Source organism: Pygocentrus nattereri, chromosome 29 (assembly GCF_015220715.1).
Source record: "Pygocentrus nattereri isolate fPygNat1 chromosome 29, fPygNat1.pri, whole genome shotgun sequence".
Classification (NCBI taxonomy): Eukaryota; Metazoa; Chordata; class Actinopteri; order Characiformes; family Serrasalmidae; genus Pygocentrus; species Pygocentrus nattereri.
The window spans coordinates 11,652,303-11,670,147 of record NC_051239.1 but is presented as its reverse complement, the minus strand read 5'-3'; the positions used below and the strand labels follow the sequence as shown (position 1 = coordinate 11,670,147).

General features: G+C 38.5%; 1 protein-coding gene across 5 annotated transcripts in view; it reads left to right on the top strand.

The window, feature by feature from the left end:
• sorbs3 (sorbin and SH3 domain containing 3) overlaps positions 1–17,845 on the top strand; it is an 85,319-nt gene that overhangs the window by 50,415 nt on the left and 17,059 nt on the right. For all 5 annotated transcript variants that reach the window (XM_017696408.2, XM_017696407.2, XM_017696404.2 and 2 more), the window contains exons 9-12: positions 738–831; positions 11,326–11,385; positions 12,213–12,323; positions 15,681–15,736. In XM_017696408.2, coding sequence (XP_017551897.1) covers positions 738–831; positions 11,326–11,385; positions 12,213–12,323; positions 15,681–15,736 — 321 coding nt within the window. The remainder of the gene's footprint in view (positions 1–737; positions 832–11,325; positions 11,386–12,212; positions 12,324–15,680; positions 15,737–17,845) is intronic.

Below are 17,845 nucleotides of genomic sequence, written 5' to 3'. Positions count from 1 at the left end.
AGGACCATATACAACACCGATATCAATCCAAAGAACCTTTTAATCGTTCAAAGAGTTCTTTTGAGTGTTCATGGTTCTATATGGAGCCATTTCCTTTACTAAAGAACCCTTGAAGAACCATCCTTTCTAAAAGTGCAGTGCAGGTTTAAGTATAGTAATGAAAACATACTGCACAATAGGAATAAATCTGTGGTCATATCCAGTGTAAAATCAGCAAAATCACCAGCAATGATTATTCAGTCTCTGGTTGGTAGTGTGGTCAGGTTTTCGGGCATGTTTGGTAAGAAATTTGTCAGTTCAGAGGATTTTTTTCAGAAGATTTGTGACCCATATTGTGGAATAAAGAAATAAAAATAGCAGCGGCTGACATTCAGCTTTTCAAAAGCAGGCGTGGCTCTTACATTCACAAAGGACGTCCATATTTAAGGCCCTTGTTTGAAGGTGCATGCTGTTGTGTTATTGTATAGTGTATGTAATAATGCCTTTATGTTGAAACCCAAACAGAAGCGTAAATACTGTCTCATCCACCTCCTTATGAGGTAAATGGTTGTGAAACACACATAAAGTGCACTTGCAGTAACTCAGCTGTCAGTTATAATGAGGGGTGGATGAAGAGGGAAAAAGGGAGGGAAGAGAAAAAAAAAAGACAAAAAGACAACAGCAGGCAGGTTGGGATCTGTCGCAGCAGGCACTGACAATGAGAGTGCGATAAAGCGTGTGCGTGGGTTGTGTTTCAGGGCCGATCTGGGAGACGTAGTGAAGATTCCAGAACCGAAGAGCATTTTCGACTTTGAGCCGGGACAGGAAAGCGCGGTGGAGGATCATAAGCTGGTAAGACTTGGAATCCAGTCGCTTTTTTGTACCTACACTTTTTAAAGCACTCTTGAGTTTTTTTACAGCATTTTATAGCACACAGTCTTTTTCAGGTACACTTTCATATACAATACATACTACATACGTACTTTTTTATAGTGCACCATGGTTCAAAACTTTGGAAACACTGTATATATAAGTGTAATATAAGTATAAAATTGTATTATTATTAGCAGTAGCAGTAGCAGTAGCAGTAGTAGTATTATAACATCAAGAATGAAGTTCTAATCAAATTCATATCTAGGACACCTCATATTTAAAAAGTGTCTATCGAATCTTGAGGCAGATAACATGACAAGAACTAATTATGCATTTGTAATAAAAGGATACAATAACAGGGTCTTTGAGAGATGCCATATAAGAACCACTTTTGGTTCCCAAGAGCCTTTTAATGGATCGTTCTTTTGGAGAACCATTTTTGTAAATGACATGTGTGAAGAACCCTTTAGGTTTAGAGGCCCTCCACATTATGTTAAAGCTTAGCTGGAGAAGAACATTTAAGTTATGTGGAGGTTCTTTAAAATCGTGCAAGGTTCTTCAAACTCACTCTCTGTTCCAACCTTGGTTCTTCAGAGAACAAAAACTGGTTCTTCTATGGCATCACTCAAAGAGCCTTTTGTAGCATATTTATTTTACGGATTTAAGAGTCTAGGTGTAGTGTAGTTTAGTAGGGGTGGGCAATATGGCAAGAATATTATATCACAATACTTCAACACATTTTCTATAATAATAATAATAATAACAACAACAACAGCAACGGAAAGGATTTTAATTCAGTATTTTACAAACTTCACTTCACTAAATTAAATCAAATTTCTTAATTATGCACATTTTGTAATGAAATGGAATTAGTCTTTACTTAAAGTATTGATGACATCCCTGATATGCTCAGAAAAGCGTATTGTGCCATAATTTATCACAGTAACATTCAAATATCAGTTCAAATATATTGTGTAAGTCAGTGTTATATAGTATAATGTGTCGAATAGTTCAGTATAGTATAGTGTACTACTTTGTAGTTCAATATAATGTGCTATAGTTTAATAGAGTATAATATAGTGTAATATAGTATAGACAGGCTGTTTATATTTAGCCGTTTTTTATGCACTTTTGAAAAAGATGGTTCCTCAAGGGTTATTTAGTATAGAACTATTAATACTCAGAGAACACTTTACATGATTAAAGAGTTCATGCATCATAAAATTGTTCTGAAGATTGATGAAGAACGTATTGTAGATGGTTCTATATAGCATCATTTTCGAAACGGGTTCTTCTACTGTTACAAGCTTGACCTCGTTACAATAGAAGGACCCTTTTTAATGCTATATAGAACCCTTTTCAAAAGGGTGCTATATAGAACCATCTGCAACAGAATCTCCATCAGTCTGAAGAACACTTTAAACATGCAAAGTGGTATTTGAATATTAATTGTTCTATATAGAACCATTTCTTTACTAAAGAACCCTTGAAGAACCATCATTTTGAAGTGTGTATTATAATATATTGTCACATATCACTGAACGAAAGTTTAATAAAAGTAGTTCTTCTATGATGTCACTTTATAAGGGTATAATTAAAGATGGTTTGTTGTTCTTAGAAAAAAAAATGAAAAACTGAAACTGGATATGAAACCAAAGGGTTGTTTTTATGATATTTCAATCTGCACTGTGTACGTTATTCATGAGTAACACAGCAACACTGAAAAGTGTCTGACAGATGCTTTGAGTGGTAGCGTATGTGCAGTTGCATTCCGCACATATGATTGATATCTGCAGCACGCTTCTATAAAACTGTCATGTGTATCCGCTCTGACATTTCTCACGCTCTTACTAGCAGCATGTTGAGAGATTGTTCTTAGTCATTAATCATAGTGATCACACAAAAAAGAATGTCTGATCGCTGCAGCATGTGTGTTTATGTAAGCGATAAACGTCAACAGCTTAGCTCTTCAGCAGTTTTAAAGGGCCTGCATCATGCGCCTCAATCCTTGAAGTCCAGGGAAATTCCATTAATTTTCCAGTATTTCTGCAGAATTCAGTGGTTGAGATGTAAACAAAGTCATTCAGGGTGGTTTGATGTGAAATTGATCATTGTAGAGACCTTAACTGACTCAGATTTCTTTACAGTGGTGTGGTAGGAACAGGGGTCACAGTGTTTACAATGCAAATATAGCCATTTTATGTACTATTCAGAACCACCAGTGAACCTACATGTGTTTTCTGAGTTTTATATGTAATGTTGATGATGGTATAAAACTTTGGTCTTACAATGCCCTGTGTGTGAGTTTTAGGCTAGTGGCTTACACTATTGTAAACCATGTCTCGGGCATGAGGCAACTCATTCATAACAGTTTTATTCAGGGAGCTGATTCCTGTCAGCACCACTGTGAGCAATTTTGACCCTGTATGTTTCTCTAGAGCAGACCATTTCATATCAAACCACGCCGAATATTGTTTATCTCCACCAATTTTAACTCAACCATGAAACAGTGTCAGTGGAATTCCCTTTCAATGGTTTGATCTCTACATTTTAGCCCTGACTGCTTTTTTGAATGAGGCAAAATACAGAATAGCCAATCAGAATAGAAGTTATTTACATATATTTGTCTTAAAAGCATGGTAACACAAACAGCCTGTTTAGAATTAAATTCCAGTTTAATTCTAAGTGATAAAGAGACATAAACATGTTGAAAAATGGTCATTACTTTTTAGTAGATTAAGCAACATAAATGTCATAATTAAACTTAATGGAAAAATAGAAAATAGGGAAAAATGTATAATAAATGTAAAAAAATGAATGTACTTTTCTCTGAATTGTCAGTTTTGTGTTGTTGTGGTGCATTGGTTAGACCCATGTGCCGGAGGCCTTATTTTGTTACTGCCTGTGGCATTTTGGTGAGTAGGTCCAGGTTCAGCCCTTTCACACAAACACAGAGAGAGTGAGAGAGCGAGCGAGCGAAAGAGTGAGCAAGTGAGAGAGAGAGAGAGAGAGAGAGAGCGAGAAAAGGCTTCCTTGAAGGATTAGGGGTTTGTGTGGATCCGTAAATGCCTTAGCGCTGAGGCCATACTAACTGCCCACGCTTTATTAGTGCAGGTTTATAAGTGTGGTCATTTATCTTGGGGCACACCTTCGGAGGTGCTTTCCAAAAGATTCCATCATTGCACATTTAAATAGACTGTTTTGTGGCCTTGACTTCAGATGGATTTCACTGGGACTACGATAGGTTGAAACAGTGAGGCAATAGACATGTATAGACTGCTCTCTGTGATAAACATGACATCATGAGTCTTTTGCAATAAACCAGCTGCCAAATCAGTAGGAAGATAACAGCACTGTGGGGCCTATTGGATAATGTATTAGTCAATACAGGCCATACATTAAAACACAGGTGTTAGTCTGAGAATGAACAAGTTTCATATACATATATATAACATATATGTGTGTGTGTGTGTGTGTGTGTGGGTGTGTGTGCATATTCTGCCAAAACACCTTTCCAGAAATGCAAGATCCCCTAAAAAACAAGTCAAATGTTACAATGGTGGGAAACGAAATATAATAGAGTTGCACAGGGTGTTGAAAGTACAATATTTATAGATACTAAAATCTTAAATAAGCTAACAATAGTTTGGCCATTTGGTGTCAGGCATTATTAAACTACTCAGCCCCAATTTGCCCCATGCCCCCCACCACTTAGCCAGGGGTAGGGTGCTACGATTCTTGTTGAGATAGAGGGGTAGGGCGAAAGGACTACCTGGGCCTGCAAATGGAGGTATTTCAGAGGCTTACTCCAAACAGTGTTATGAGAAAAACAAATGAAACAAAAAATAAAGTAAACATTAAGTGTGTACCACAAATGGGTTCATGAAACTTTAACACAAACAGCCATCTATCCAACAATCCACAAACCCAGCATTTCAACGTGTTGAAAACATCTTCGTTTGCTGCAGGCAACAGGCAAAAGGATGCCTATTGGCATATTGGAAATGTCCAGCAAAACACGTTATGTAAAAACCATCAACAGCTACTGATGACATGTTGGGTGCTTGAAGGATTGTCCCATTCCGTAGGGGAAGATTTCAACCACTACCCCTTGTAAGTCTGGGCCAAGGGGCAAGGTGACACTTGAAAACAGGGGTAGGGTAAAAATAAGAAATGTGACTGGGCTTTGGTATTGGTATTAAAATCAAAATATACAACACTGTATGAAAGATTAGAAGACAGAAGTGTTACAAGGAAGATGAACCCTTCCTAGCCTAGACTCATTGTTGTCATTTTGCTATATGATTTACATTTAAAGGTGCAGTGTGTAAGATTTATGGTGATCAATAACCAGAAATTGAATATAGTATACAAAACCATGTTTTCATTCACCTGCAACAATGTATTGTGTTTTCTTTAGATTAGAATGAGCCCTTTATATCTACATAGGCAGCAGGTCCTCTTCCAACACAGGCTGCCATGTTTCTACAGTATCTTAGAACAGATAAATCACACGCTGGCTCTAGAGAGTGCCTTTCGCATTTTTACACTGAAGCTGTAGCTTGAATTTGGTGCCATGATAGCAGTGGTTGGACGTAGAAAGCAGACAATTCAGTGGTTGCTGCTGCTTCTGGTTAATTATTTTATCTTGTGAGAAGTTTGAGAACCCAAATTTTGACAAACATGAGAGGGTGAAACCTCATTTTCACAGAAGTGAAATCATGACGGTTACCGTAGGTTGGTTCTACGACATGCTTGGAAAGGGAGGGGTGAGGGAGGGGTATTCGGTTGGTTATGTCTCGCACCTTTAATCATTCAAAGTTTCAGTCTTAAAAAAAGACCAAATAAATAATGAATGTAATGAATGTTTTTTTTTCTGCAAAACAAGACTGAAAAATAACTATTCTTCATATTGAAATAATATATGTGGTGTCAACTAAAAGTCTTTTGACAGATTTCTCCTCTTGCTGTAGTGCTGTGGTTACTAGTTAATCTGGTGGATTAGATTTATATTGTAACCATAGAAGCTCAGAAGCTCAGAATGAACTGGGTTGGCTAAATAACAATGACAAATGTATTGGGAGTGATGCAGTGCAAGTCATTGCTTTTGCATTAATTTAATCTTCTACAGTGTTATATCTGATATTTTACCTATACATTAGATAGCTCAGGCTAGGTTGGGCTATTTTATAGATTATGCCTGTTTTATTGTTATAAGAAAACCATGTATCTTTATAATGGCAATTTATGGGGAAAAAGGTTTTTTTTTTTTTTTTTACTTTTTATAAGCTTTTTATAAATTTCACTGATTGTGAAAAAAGTAGTCTTTGGTGCTCCACTAACCGTGGGAATCCTGCTCTTTTCCAAACATTTTAGATCATAAGCTGTTCCAAACCTCTTTTCCCGTCTTCATTATCCCTGTTCTTTGCATGAATTGTCTTCACGTCATTCCTATTTCTTTTTTTTTCTGCTTTGAATGCTGGCACATGGTCAGGAATGTAACTGTCCTCTAAACTGTCCTTGCTTCTTCATGTTGCTAGAGTTGCCTGCTGACTCGTAAATGTGATTGAATTGTTTCCAGTTTAAGGAGTTGGCAGGCTTCCCTTTTCATTCAGAGCTATGCAAACAGACCTTTTCTCTTTCTTTTTTTGGTTATGTTGTGAAAGCTCAGGGTTTTAGAAAATAGTTGTGTAATGAATCTTGAACCCACTTGAACAGCCTGCTTCTGAACAACCTTGTGTTAGAAAAGAAAATGACTTGGCCTTTTTATTAATCCAGCCAGATGTTTGTTTTGGAATAGGTTGTAAAAAGTCCAATTTAAACAGTTTGACCCTTCTGCACAAACGTAGTTGATGAACCAGGACAGGTTTGGACTCTGAAGTTTGCTTTAGATAACAAGTAATGGAATCTAAGAAAGCCAAGTAACCCACACTTGTTTATGTGCTTGTTTACCCACACTTGCTTATGTGGTTTCTAACACTGTTATCTATAAAAGCGGATGAAAGTTTCATCTGTACTTTTGTCCATATGGTTTAAGGCAGGGGTTCCCAACCTTTTACAACTTGCAGCCCACACTAACAACCACAAAAAATTAAACAGCCCACGAAAACATTTTACCAATCTGGTCATTTTTTCAACTCACCAAATGAGATACTGAGTGATGTGGGGCTGAACAGAGTTGTGAATGGAGTTCTGGCTCCATTCGACAGGTTTAGATACATATTGATTATGTTTAGCCTTCCAATGGCATTGTAAATTGTTGGGTTTCAAAGCATCATTTCATTGCTGTCCAAAGAAAAACAAATATCTTCAAAACAGTAACTTTGCATAAGAAGGCAAAAATGTTCTTAACCTTTAATATAAAGTAAAAAAAGCATTTCTATTGGTCTATTTATCATTAAATTTTCACACAATGTTTTCAGTTCTTACACATGTGAAGCCCAGTGCATATTACTCTGCTGTATTTTCTTCCTTTTGGTTTATGCTCAGTTTTCTCAGTCTAAGATACAGTGGCTGCTTCACTTGTAGATGTCCCAGCCTCAGGATCTTAATGTGTGACATGCCCTTTTAAGCGTTTATTAACTTTGAAAATGGCCACTTTTACATTGACATGCACTTAAAATAAAAACATGAATAGCATCTTGCCAGATCATTAAGCTCAATATAAATGTTTTATTTCTGCAAATAATCAGCAATATTTCTTGTATTTATAATCAAGTTTGGTTATATAGCCATATTATAACAATTTGTGGGGCTTTAAAAAATCTGAAGGCCCACAGCCTCCTCGCAGTACCACCGTGACCCACTGGTGGGCCATTTTACCTTGACTTGCACTGAAAATCTAAACATTTTGCCAGAAAAATCATCAAACTTGATAAAAATCATCAACAACATTTGTCATATTTAAATTTATGATGGCTGCCTTCTAGCTTATCATCAACTGATGACCAATGGTCCCCTAGCAGTACCACCATGACCCACTGGGGTACCACGACCCACAGGCTGAAAACCACTGGTTTAAGATAAGCGAGTAATCATGTCAGCATGTAGTTTTCACAGTGCTAAATGGCTTAGCATAACCTTTTCTGGCTTTTTAGCTACATTAGCCTTGCAGCTCCAGCATAAACCTAAAGAAGCAAACTTTGGACACCAAACATTGGCTGATGTGAATTGTGTAAATATAGCAAACAAGTGATATAATGCTAATCAGTGCGGTATAAGCTTGTTAAGTACATTAGCCTCATAGCCCCTGTACAAAACTATAAAAGACACCAAATTCAGACACCAAAGGTGGTTTAGCTTATCGACTACATTTAAGGAGGAAGTTCTGTAAGTGTAGCTGACAAGTAATACAGTGCTGATCAGTGCAATGAGCTTCCGTTACTTGTTAGCTACATTAGCCTTGCAACTCTGGTTCAAAACTAATGCAGCAAACTTCAGACACCAAATATTCAGAGAACAGGGCAAACTGTGTGATTTGATTTTTGACCTGAGTCCTAGAATGACCCCTTTTTATGAAGCATATGAGTGAAAAAGGTGGTTTCCATTAGTGGCTAAGTATATTTATCAGGATCTTGTTGCATTGTGAGTGACTCTTGTCACAGTTTGCTAGTTTATCTGGGCCAGTTCGAGTTACGTGGTTATGTTCCAGGAGAGCGAAGCAATGGATTCATTGTTCTTTCCCTCCCTCTGTGGGTCTGCGCCAGGCTGAGCAGTCTTGTGATAGTGATTAGGCCCGTTATCCACGTTATCCGCCTGTCTGATCCAAAAGTGCTTCACAATTTCACAGCCCAGCCGTTAGACACAAGCGCGGAATCTTCCTCCATGTGAGTTGGACTAACGTTGAGACGCCTTTTTAAGATGAAATCATCTGTATGAGCTGATCTGATTGCAAGGATGACTGTGAAGCAGCTGGCCTGGCACTAAGCAGCTCTCCTCTTGCCAAGATATTTGAAAGACAGCCAGGAAAAGAGAAAGTGAAGTCTGAGCTCTGGCTTTTGGGGCTTTTAAGAAAGCGATGTGCTACACGATCCTATCAGTCTGTGGCTTGTTTGAGTGTAATGATGCTGCCCTTTAAAGACTGATTACGGAGTATTCTTCGACTTTTACTGCGAGTGGAGGAGCAAACGGAGCCAATCAGATAAACTCCACTTCAGGAGACTCTTCTGATCTCATCTTTTTGGAGTGCAAGTGAGATCACTGGAAACTGCATGACATTTAGAAATGAGTTCATGATTTTTGGGCTTGACTTTGATTCTGTGTCTTAGATTCTGCTTATTACTCAGTCTTTGTTGTGTCCACTTGCTACTGAGATATTGCTGAATATAGGACCTTTTACTCTTCAGGGACTAATGATTTAATGCTTAAGAGATGAATTTGAAGCTGTACATTTAATGTTAAATTTAGTAAGGAACAGTTTGGGATAAATTTAGACAATTGTTCTCTTACCCCAAAGGTTGTCAAGTCAGCCAAGACATGGTTTTTGTCTGAACTATTTTTCTTTAGTTTTGCACTTGACTACAAGCCTAATGTACTCAACAAGTAATATGATGCAACATGGCTTTTTTACTCAAAAGTCGGAGCTCCATGCGTTGACCTACAAAATGTGGGGGGAAAAAATGGTCGCCCCAAAGATTTGATAGCAAGTCAGCTAATGTTAGTGATGTTAGCTTTAATGTTTATGATGGATTTTCCTTCTCAGTACAGCAAACTCTGTGGTCAGTGTTATAGATCTAAACAACATTTGTGTCTGTATGTTGATTGATTTTAAGAAATCTCATTTAAAAGTAGTGAAGTGGTACTTTACTGTTGACAGCATGAGCAGACATCCTGCATATATGACATCATATGCTTCCCAATATTACACCTTGCCAGCTTTCTAAATAGGAATTCCCAATTAAGGGGGTGTGCTTTTTAGTTTTCCTAGTCAGAATTAGGAAAAATTCGAGCTACAAGCACCAGTCCCCAGATAGCAGACAATTCTGGGCCGGTTCTGGCTTTCCTATGTGAGTGCTGGTTGAATACCAGGCAGATGTTAGCAGTGGTGGATGAAGTACATAAGCCACGCCCTTGAGTTAAAGTAGAGATCCCCAAGGTAAAATATTACTCCAATAAAAGTAGAGGTTCCTCCCTTTAGACCTTCACTTTGGTAAAAGTACAAAAGTATTTGCCTTCAAATGTACTTAAGTATCGAAAGTACAAGTACTAAGTTTACAAGTTTAAGTTTAATAAAAACTGGCTTTAAACTCAGGATCACAAATTAGTTTTTCATTACTATACTGCATCTGTAGGTCTCTGTTCATAAACATTCCATCCATCCATCCATCCATTTTCTAAGCCGCTTCTCCGTCAGGGTCGCGGGGGGTGCTGGAGCCTATCCCAGCAGTCTTCGGGCGGAAGGCAGGATACACCCTGGACAGGTCGTTCATAAACATTAACTAGCAAAAATAAATTTACTGTAAAAAATGAAAAAAAAAAAAGACAGATGCCAGTCACAACTGCATATGTGTACATATTTCTATATTGTGGTCTATTTATAGAAAGTTAGGTTAGTTCCATAATTTATGTTATGAATAGGCACTCCTAAAATTCTATACTACTGCACTGACATTGAACTGTGTGCTGGTTGGTATGTTCAAGAGGTCAAAATAAGCTCAAAACAAAGCGTGGGCTGTGCCCTGATTGGTGTACTTCCTTCACATTTCTTTCTTTTTGGCATGTTATGTTGTTATGGACACATAAACCAAAAGGAACGACAGATTTCTCATAACGAAGTGGAGTAAAAAGTAAGATATTTGACTTTGAAATGTAGTGGAGTGAAAGTCAAAAGTCACCCAAAATGGAAAAACTTCAGTAAAGTACAGATGCACAAAAAAACTACTTAAGTACAGTAATGAATTACATTTACTTCGTTACTGTCCACCACTGCATCTTAGGCATGTGGGCCAAGGTATTGCTTCGTTTCTATGTTTGTGGGCCAATTCTAGTGTGAATGATCTGGACTAGCAATAGGTTGGGCCAGATTTAGGCCGCGTACATTATATTGACTCACTTTACAATCTGTGGGCCAGTTCTGGAGGACCCAGCTGTATACTGGGCCAGAAGAGTCCCAAAGACGTGGCCCACAAGTGGGCCAGACAAACTTTGCTAACTGGGTTGATCGCAGCATAAGCTTGTTAGCTATTAGCTTCATATCTCCAGTGCAAAACTAAAGAAGCAAATTTCAACAACAAACATGTTTTGGTTGATTGACTAACGGTAAAGGGAAAGTTTACATTTTTCATTGAACCATTGTTTTAATGTTTTTAGCATCCCAGAGAAAGGTTACATGTTATTCTAGGTCAGTGTTTTGACTGTAAGATGCTAACATGTGCCTTTACTCTGCCTCTTCCTAATTGTGAAGTATCAGACCTTCCTTGTGACACTGAGATGTGATATTTTGCAGCTTAACTCAGCTTTTATTTTTGCTTTCAGTCACCTAGACAACCGCCTGTGCGCTGCCCTGCTGAGACACCCCGTTCCCCCTCCATAGAGGTGAGTCCCCACACATGCTGACCAGAACATTAGCAGCTTTAATTCTCACCAAGTTCCTTTAGTGAAGAATCAAATTCATAGTTTCACTCTTGCCCCAAAATGTAGTTGACCAGGCAAGATGTTTGGCGTTTAAAGTTAGCTTTTTTGGCTAATGTAGCTAAGCAATAATAAAAGCTTATATAAACCAGTCAGCATCATGCTAACTGCATGCCTATAGAGACATTACAAAGGAGAACCGCTTGAAAAATGAACTGGACAGCTCATAACGCTGAACATGGAATGTGTTCATGAGGGAAGTCCCTTTAAAGAAGTGAGCCAATGGGCTTGCTTTGTAAAGCCCTCCATTGTGGAGAAACGTTAATAAGGCATTTTGTTTCCTTTTTAGGGCTCTACCCATTCAAAGAGATGGGAGCCCAGTCTTGTATGAATGGAAATAACTGCCTGGGGGTATTACCAAGACGGTGGTTGAGTAGACAGACTTTTCTAGAAGGACTTTGGCCTAAATCATCACACCTTTGCCTGAGGCCATGTTCATTAGTCATGTGACTAATTTCAAAAAGACCTGCTTGTGTGGTTTCTGACACTTTATGACAGTGTTATCTAATAAATACAGACAAAGGTATATGAAAACAGTAGTAGCAGCCATCTTTAAGCCTAATATTTGTGTTTTTAGTATTTTTTATAGACAGCATGTCTTCTTGAACACCTGGGTTTAGATTTCTTTGCAATTCCATGCTCAGTTATAAGATTTGCAACAGTCACACGCTCCGTTTCTGATTTATTTCCATGTTGACCATCACGGTCCTCACCATGGCGCTGCTGCCCAGGCTGCTTTGGAGTCAGAGCTGAACCGTTTTGAAGCAGAGCTGGAGTCAGACATCCGGGGCATTGAGAGGAAGATTTCCCTGAAGAAGCAGCAGCGGCAAGGCAGGGGTGAGGTACTGACCCCCCGTTTCCAACACACTCCATCAGCCTTGCGGCTCACATTTTCTGCTTTTTCTTTATATAGCATCTCCCCACTGCACATTTTTCCTCTTATGCTCTAAGCGTCCATACATGAGTCCATACCTCATTTCTTCCCTCTCTTAACTGCAAAACTTACAGATTTGTTTCATACTAGTATTTGTTCAAATACTTAGGTCAAAAATCTTTAGTTCAATTTATTAGATTTTATATATGGCTTCCTCTCGTTCCAAGACGTTTTTTTTTTTTCAGAAAATACAGGCTTTATAACCCACTTAAAATAGAATGTTACATTCTAATGCTTATTTCTGGGACTTCAAACTGGCTGAGCTAGTCTTATAGAAGTGTGTAGTAAAACTTTGGGCCTACCAGTGGTCCCTGGCCATTTAAGGGGTTCATTTCCAGAATTTCAACACTAAAATGAACTCATTAGCTCATGCTGCTAACTGCCCTGCTGATTTGTGCTGTTGTGCATAAACAGCCAGACTTTTTCTTTCTCTCTGTTCAGCAAGTAAAAGGTGTCATTGCCATCTTGTGTACTAAAGTAGACACTGTTTAATGTTGAGGAATTTACAGCTAATATTGCATTGCAAACCAGACTGACGTAATCATTTTAGATTGATAGAGAATGGAATGTGGAATGTGTTGTATATCACTGCTGTCGGATTAAAACCTCATATCTCCAAAACGGAACTTTGCAGGAGAAGGAAAAAAACATACTTTACTTTTAATGTAAGTCAATGGAACCAGACTTTCCAAGTACTTTTGGGTCATTTCTTTTGGTCCATTTACCATGAAATGTACACACAATATAAAGGACTACAGGCATTTTCAATTTATGTCAAACCACAAAAAATGGAAATATACACGGTTTTGTTCCGACTGCAGCGATATGGTTCTGTATATAATCTTTTCCAAAATGATTCTATATTGCACCAAAAAAGGGTTCTTCTATTGTTATGACGTCAAGCTTGATGCTATGCTGATCCTCTATCAATCTGAAGAAACATTTCACGATGAACCATTTAATCATGAAGAACTACATGAAGCTCACTACAAACCACAAGCACTACAAATGATTCATAGTAGTTGGTGAGTAATGAATCAGTGAGCATAGTAAGTAAGATTAATACCTACATGATAAGCCTAGTGTTTATTACATCATTAAATGGCCTGCAAACTCACTATGAACTCAGACCATGACTTCATACAAAGACAGGCCACTATTTTCAGATGACTATGAGTGGGAGAAAGGGAGGTAGGAAAATTTGGGGAGAGAGAGTCCGGGAGAGAGAACGAGAGAACGAGTGAGAAAGAAGAAGTTTCTGTTGGAGGGACAGCAAAGAATGAACAGAGAGAGAGAGAGAGACAGATTCACATTTTAGAGATATCTCCCTCTAAACTGTAACTTATGTCCTGTTACGCTTCTATGTTTGGACTGAAAGTCCAGTCTTTAATTCAGCTCTCGGAAACTCGGATCGATTCCAGTTCAGAAACTCGACCAGTCTAGACTGTAAAGGTCTCCTCGTGCACCGTGCAGTTCATCAGGAGGCTCAGAAAGTGTCTCGTCTTGGCCAGGGTTCCTTACTTCCTGCTTCGTCAGCAGCTAAGCTCACAGAACGATTTCCCTGACGACAAGCAGCTGTGCACGTTGACCCTTTGGTGTCCCTTCCCACAGTGAACCTCCTCATGTACTACTGCACGGCCAAAACTTAAGACTAGTAGGCCACTGATCACTCGCATGGCCTGAAACAGCCTGCCCTTCTGACTCGGCCACTGTTTATTCTGCTTGTTTCATCATGTCTGCGTTTCTGTGGCGCTTCATTTAGTGAAGTACACTACACCCAAAACCACTCACGTGAGTGGGAGTCAATCCTCGAGATAGCAAGCCTCATAATCACAGCCTCCGAACTGTATACATTCACTGAGCCACGTATAAAACATTTCTGCTTTTAAGGTCATTAGCAAAATCAGCAATTACCCAGTGCACTATATCATATTCCTGCTGCTTCCTTCGAATGATGGTATCACAGATTCTGACAGGTGATGCTTTGATGACTCGTTTCTCAGGTGTGGTGATGTTTTCTCATAAATCGGTCTGATGCCGTCACGCTCTGGTGATCTTCCAGACTAGCAGGTGAAAAAGAAATCTTGATGCTAAGTGGCCAAAAATCACGAGGTACACCGTATTAGACTAGAATTCCTGTATTCCAGCCTCGTCCAGTCGTACGAAAACGTTCCAAGTTGAATATCAAATCAACATTTGTTGAATTTCTACGCTTACATAAGTTAACACATCCTCCACAGCAGACGTCTGAAACTTTTACCCTTTAATGCTCGGAATTCAGTTCATGAAGGCCTTGCTAATCAGCTGATGAGCTGAATCAGGTGCGTTTAATGAGGTAGCGTGCAGTGTTTTGATCCGCAAGGACAGGAGCCTGACACATGCTCTACAGGGAACAAGCTTAAATATGCCCTTATTTCTATTTTTAGGCTTTTGCTTTTTTTTTTGCTACTTTTTTTAGTTTAACATATTACAAAAAAAGAAAACCTAGCAGATAAAATGCATCATAACGTTTGCACAGGCTGATATGTGAAATTCAGCAAATAAACAGCAATTAGGCATTAAAATTTTAAAGCACTAATTTGAGAAAAACAAATGACATTTGTAAATGTTTTCCTAAAGCAACATAGCAAACGAGTCTTCAATCGAGAGTTTGGCGAAATTTTTTTTACCCTTATTCCAAATGAAGTCAGTCAGGACAGACATGCTCTGTGCTTTTCTTCTCTAGTGTTATCGATAAAAATGGACAGAAGTGCTAAAGTCGCTAAAACCCATCATTTCAGCCATCGTGAATCCTGAATTTTTGTCTTTAACTTTGTCCATTTTCTTCCACTTCGTGTCAGCTAGCTCCAGTGCTATGATGCTTGAACAGTAGTTTGTCTTCAGTCTTTTTGAAGTGTCTGAATCTTCTCTGCAGGCTGGGACAGATTTCTCCACATTCCTACTACACTCACCAGCCACTCTTACCTTGTAGGTGTAGCCTTGCTGGTGTTTGTTGACAAATTAGCACGGCCTAACTTGGAGGCTGGCAGCTAAAGCCAGATCTGTTTCATGTACCCTTCATAACACTGCTGCCATGCAAAATAACGTGAACCTGTGGTGCTGTAGGACCCAGGGGACCAGCGCAGCTCTCTGGGCGGGAGTTAGCACCACCGCCCCGCTCGCCTTTTCACTGGGCTGTTCCCAAACACTCTGCTCTCTCGTGTGTGTGGTGGCGGTAGGTGAGCGGCTGCGTGAGCCGGACTTACTGTGGTTTTGTTGTTCACAGGCTGGTAGAGGCGACTCTACAGGAGCCGGACCTGCTGGGAGAGGACCGGACAACAGGTGTGTGCCAGCGTGTGAGTGAATGTGTGTCTGTTTAGACTAGAAACAAAGATGAAATCTTCATACATGAAACTGAACCACCACAGCTGGCCAGCAACCTGCGGCAGCGGAGTTGGTAGCAATCATTGGACCTGCGTTAATAAGAGTGAACAATTAGTCTTATATTTATAATGTGTGGTATTATAATATGGTAGACTGTATAGTTCACTGGAAAGAAGTTTACTTGATTCAAATGTGTAACGTTACAACAATTCCACTTGAATAGAAATGACATCAGCACACTTATCCAAAAGTAAGTAAAACTGTGTGTGTATATATATATATATATATATATATATATATATATATATATATATGTGTGTGTGTGTGTGTGTGTGTGTGTGTGTGTGTCCATCCATCCATCCATCCATCCATTTTCTAAGCTGCTTCTCCATCAGGGTCACGGGGGGGTGCTGGAGCCTATCCCAGCAGTCTGTGTGTGTGTGTGTGTGTGTGTGTATATATATATATATGTATGTATGTATGTAAATGTGTGTGTGTGTGTGTGTGTGTGTGTGTATATATATGTATGTATGTAAATGTGTGTGTGTGTGTGTGTGTGTGTGTGTGTGTGTATATATATGTATGTATGTAAATGTGTGTGTGTATATATATATGTATGTATGTAAATGTGTGTGTGTGTGTGTGTGTGTGTGTGTGTGTATGTATTGCTGAATAATTTCAAAAATATTCTTATTTTTCATATACAAGCACCCTATACGTCTCTGCTATTAATCAAAAAAGCAGACGAGCTTCCTGGCCTAAAGACTTAAACAAATATATTTATAAGTATAATTTGTGAATAGAAGCTGTGCACACAGTTAAAAACTGACATACAGTCATATGCAAACCTTTAGCCCTGGTCTAATGACATGTTGATTTTTGAAGCTAACAAATTTAAACATGGAATTTTTGTCTACATTTTTGGGCACAGTTTCTAGTTATTAGCTGGGTTTAACTTAAAACACATAAAATAGGCCTATAAAATGTGCCATAACTTTTGCACGGGTTGCGTTTTATGTTTTATTTTATATTCCAACATGTTGCATTCAGCAAATGCACAGCAAAATTGTGTCCTTTTCAGAGGATTTTAGGCTTGCACAAACTTTTTCATATGACATACATTTGTTCGTTTTATTTACATTCCATCAATAGTAGTTTTTTGATGAATCTGAGCCTAAATATTAAAAAAAAGATTGTTTACGGTTTACATGGGGGAGGATATGGATTTCTTGATTGGATATGACTGTTTACTGTTTAACTACATAAAATATCTGCGTTACATTTCACCCTGAGGTAGTTTGTCCAACACATTTGAATCAAATACATTCAATCTTTTTTTTTCAGTCTTGTTGGATAAACTGTGCTTATCATTGTCATATGACTGTGTCTCCTGCTGTGATTGGTTAATTGTTGACTTGTGTTAGCTTGCAGCCCAAATACCAGAACCCCTGCTGAGCTGTGTGTGTTTCTGTCTGAGAGAGAGAGAGAGAGAGAGAGAGAGAGGGGTCAAGTTGAGGACATCTAAGCTCTGTGACTCTTTCACATGCTTGGCCCCACAGTCACCATTAATATGGTGTGTCTGTGTGTGAGTGTGAATGAGTGTGTTTAACCTGTAAATGTCTAGAATTGTCATTTGCTATATATTGCAATTGAATTACGTAATTTAATGTTATTAAATATTTACAGATGAATAACATTTCTATGTGGTTTATATTCTGCGTTGACAGGTTCGAGTTTGATTGCATGTTTTAATGTCAGGAAATTACTTAAAATGTGGCAAAAATATAAAAGGTTGTATAAGTTCATTTTTCTTGTGTAAATTAAGACAGTAACATTTCATGAAATTCAAATTGAATCATCACTTTAGCCCCACCCACTCACACTGACATCATAAAGTGTGTTTCAGCCTGGATTGTGTTTTGAATGAGGCACAATACAGGGAAGCCCATCTGAATAGAGCTCATTTACATACACCAGTCTCAGAGGCACAGTAACAAAAACTGCACATGTCCATTTTAAAACATGTAAAATTATCTGTGACTGATTTTAGGACATAAACCTGATCCG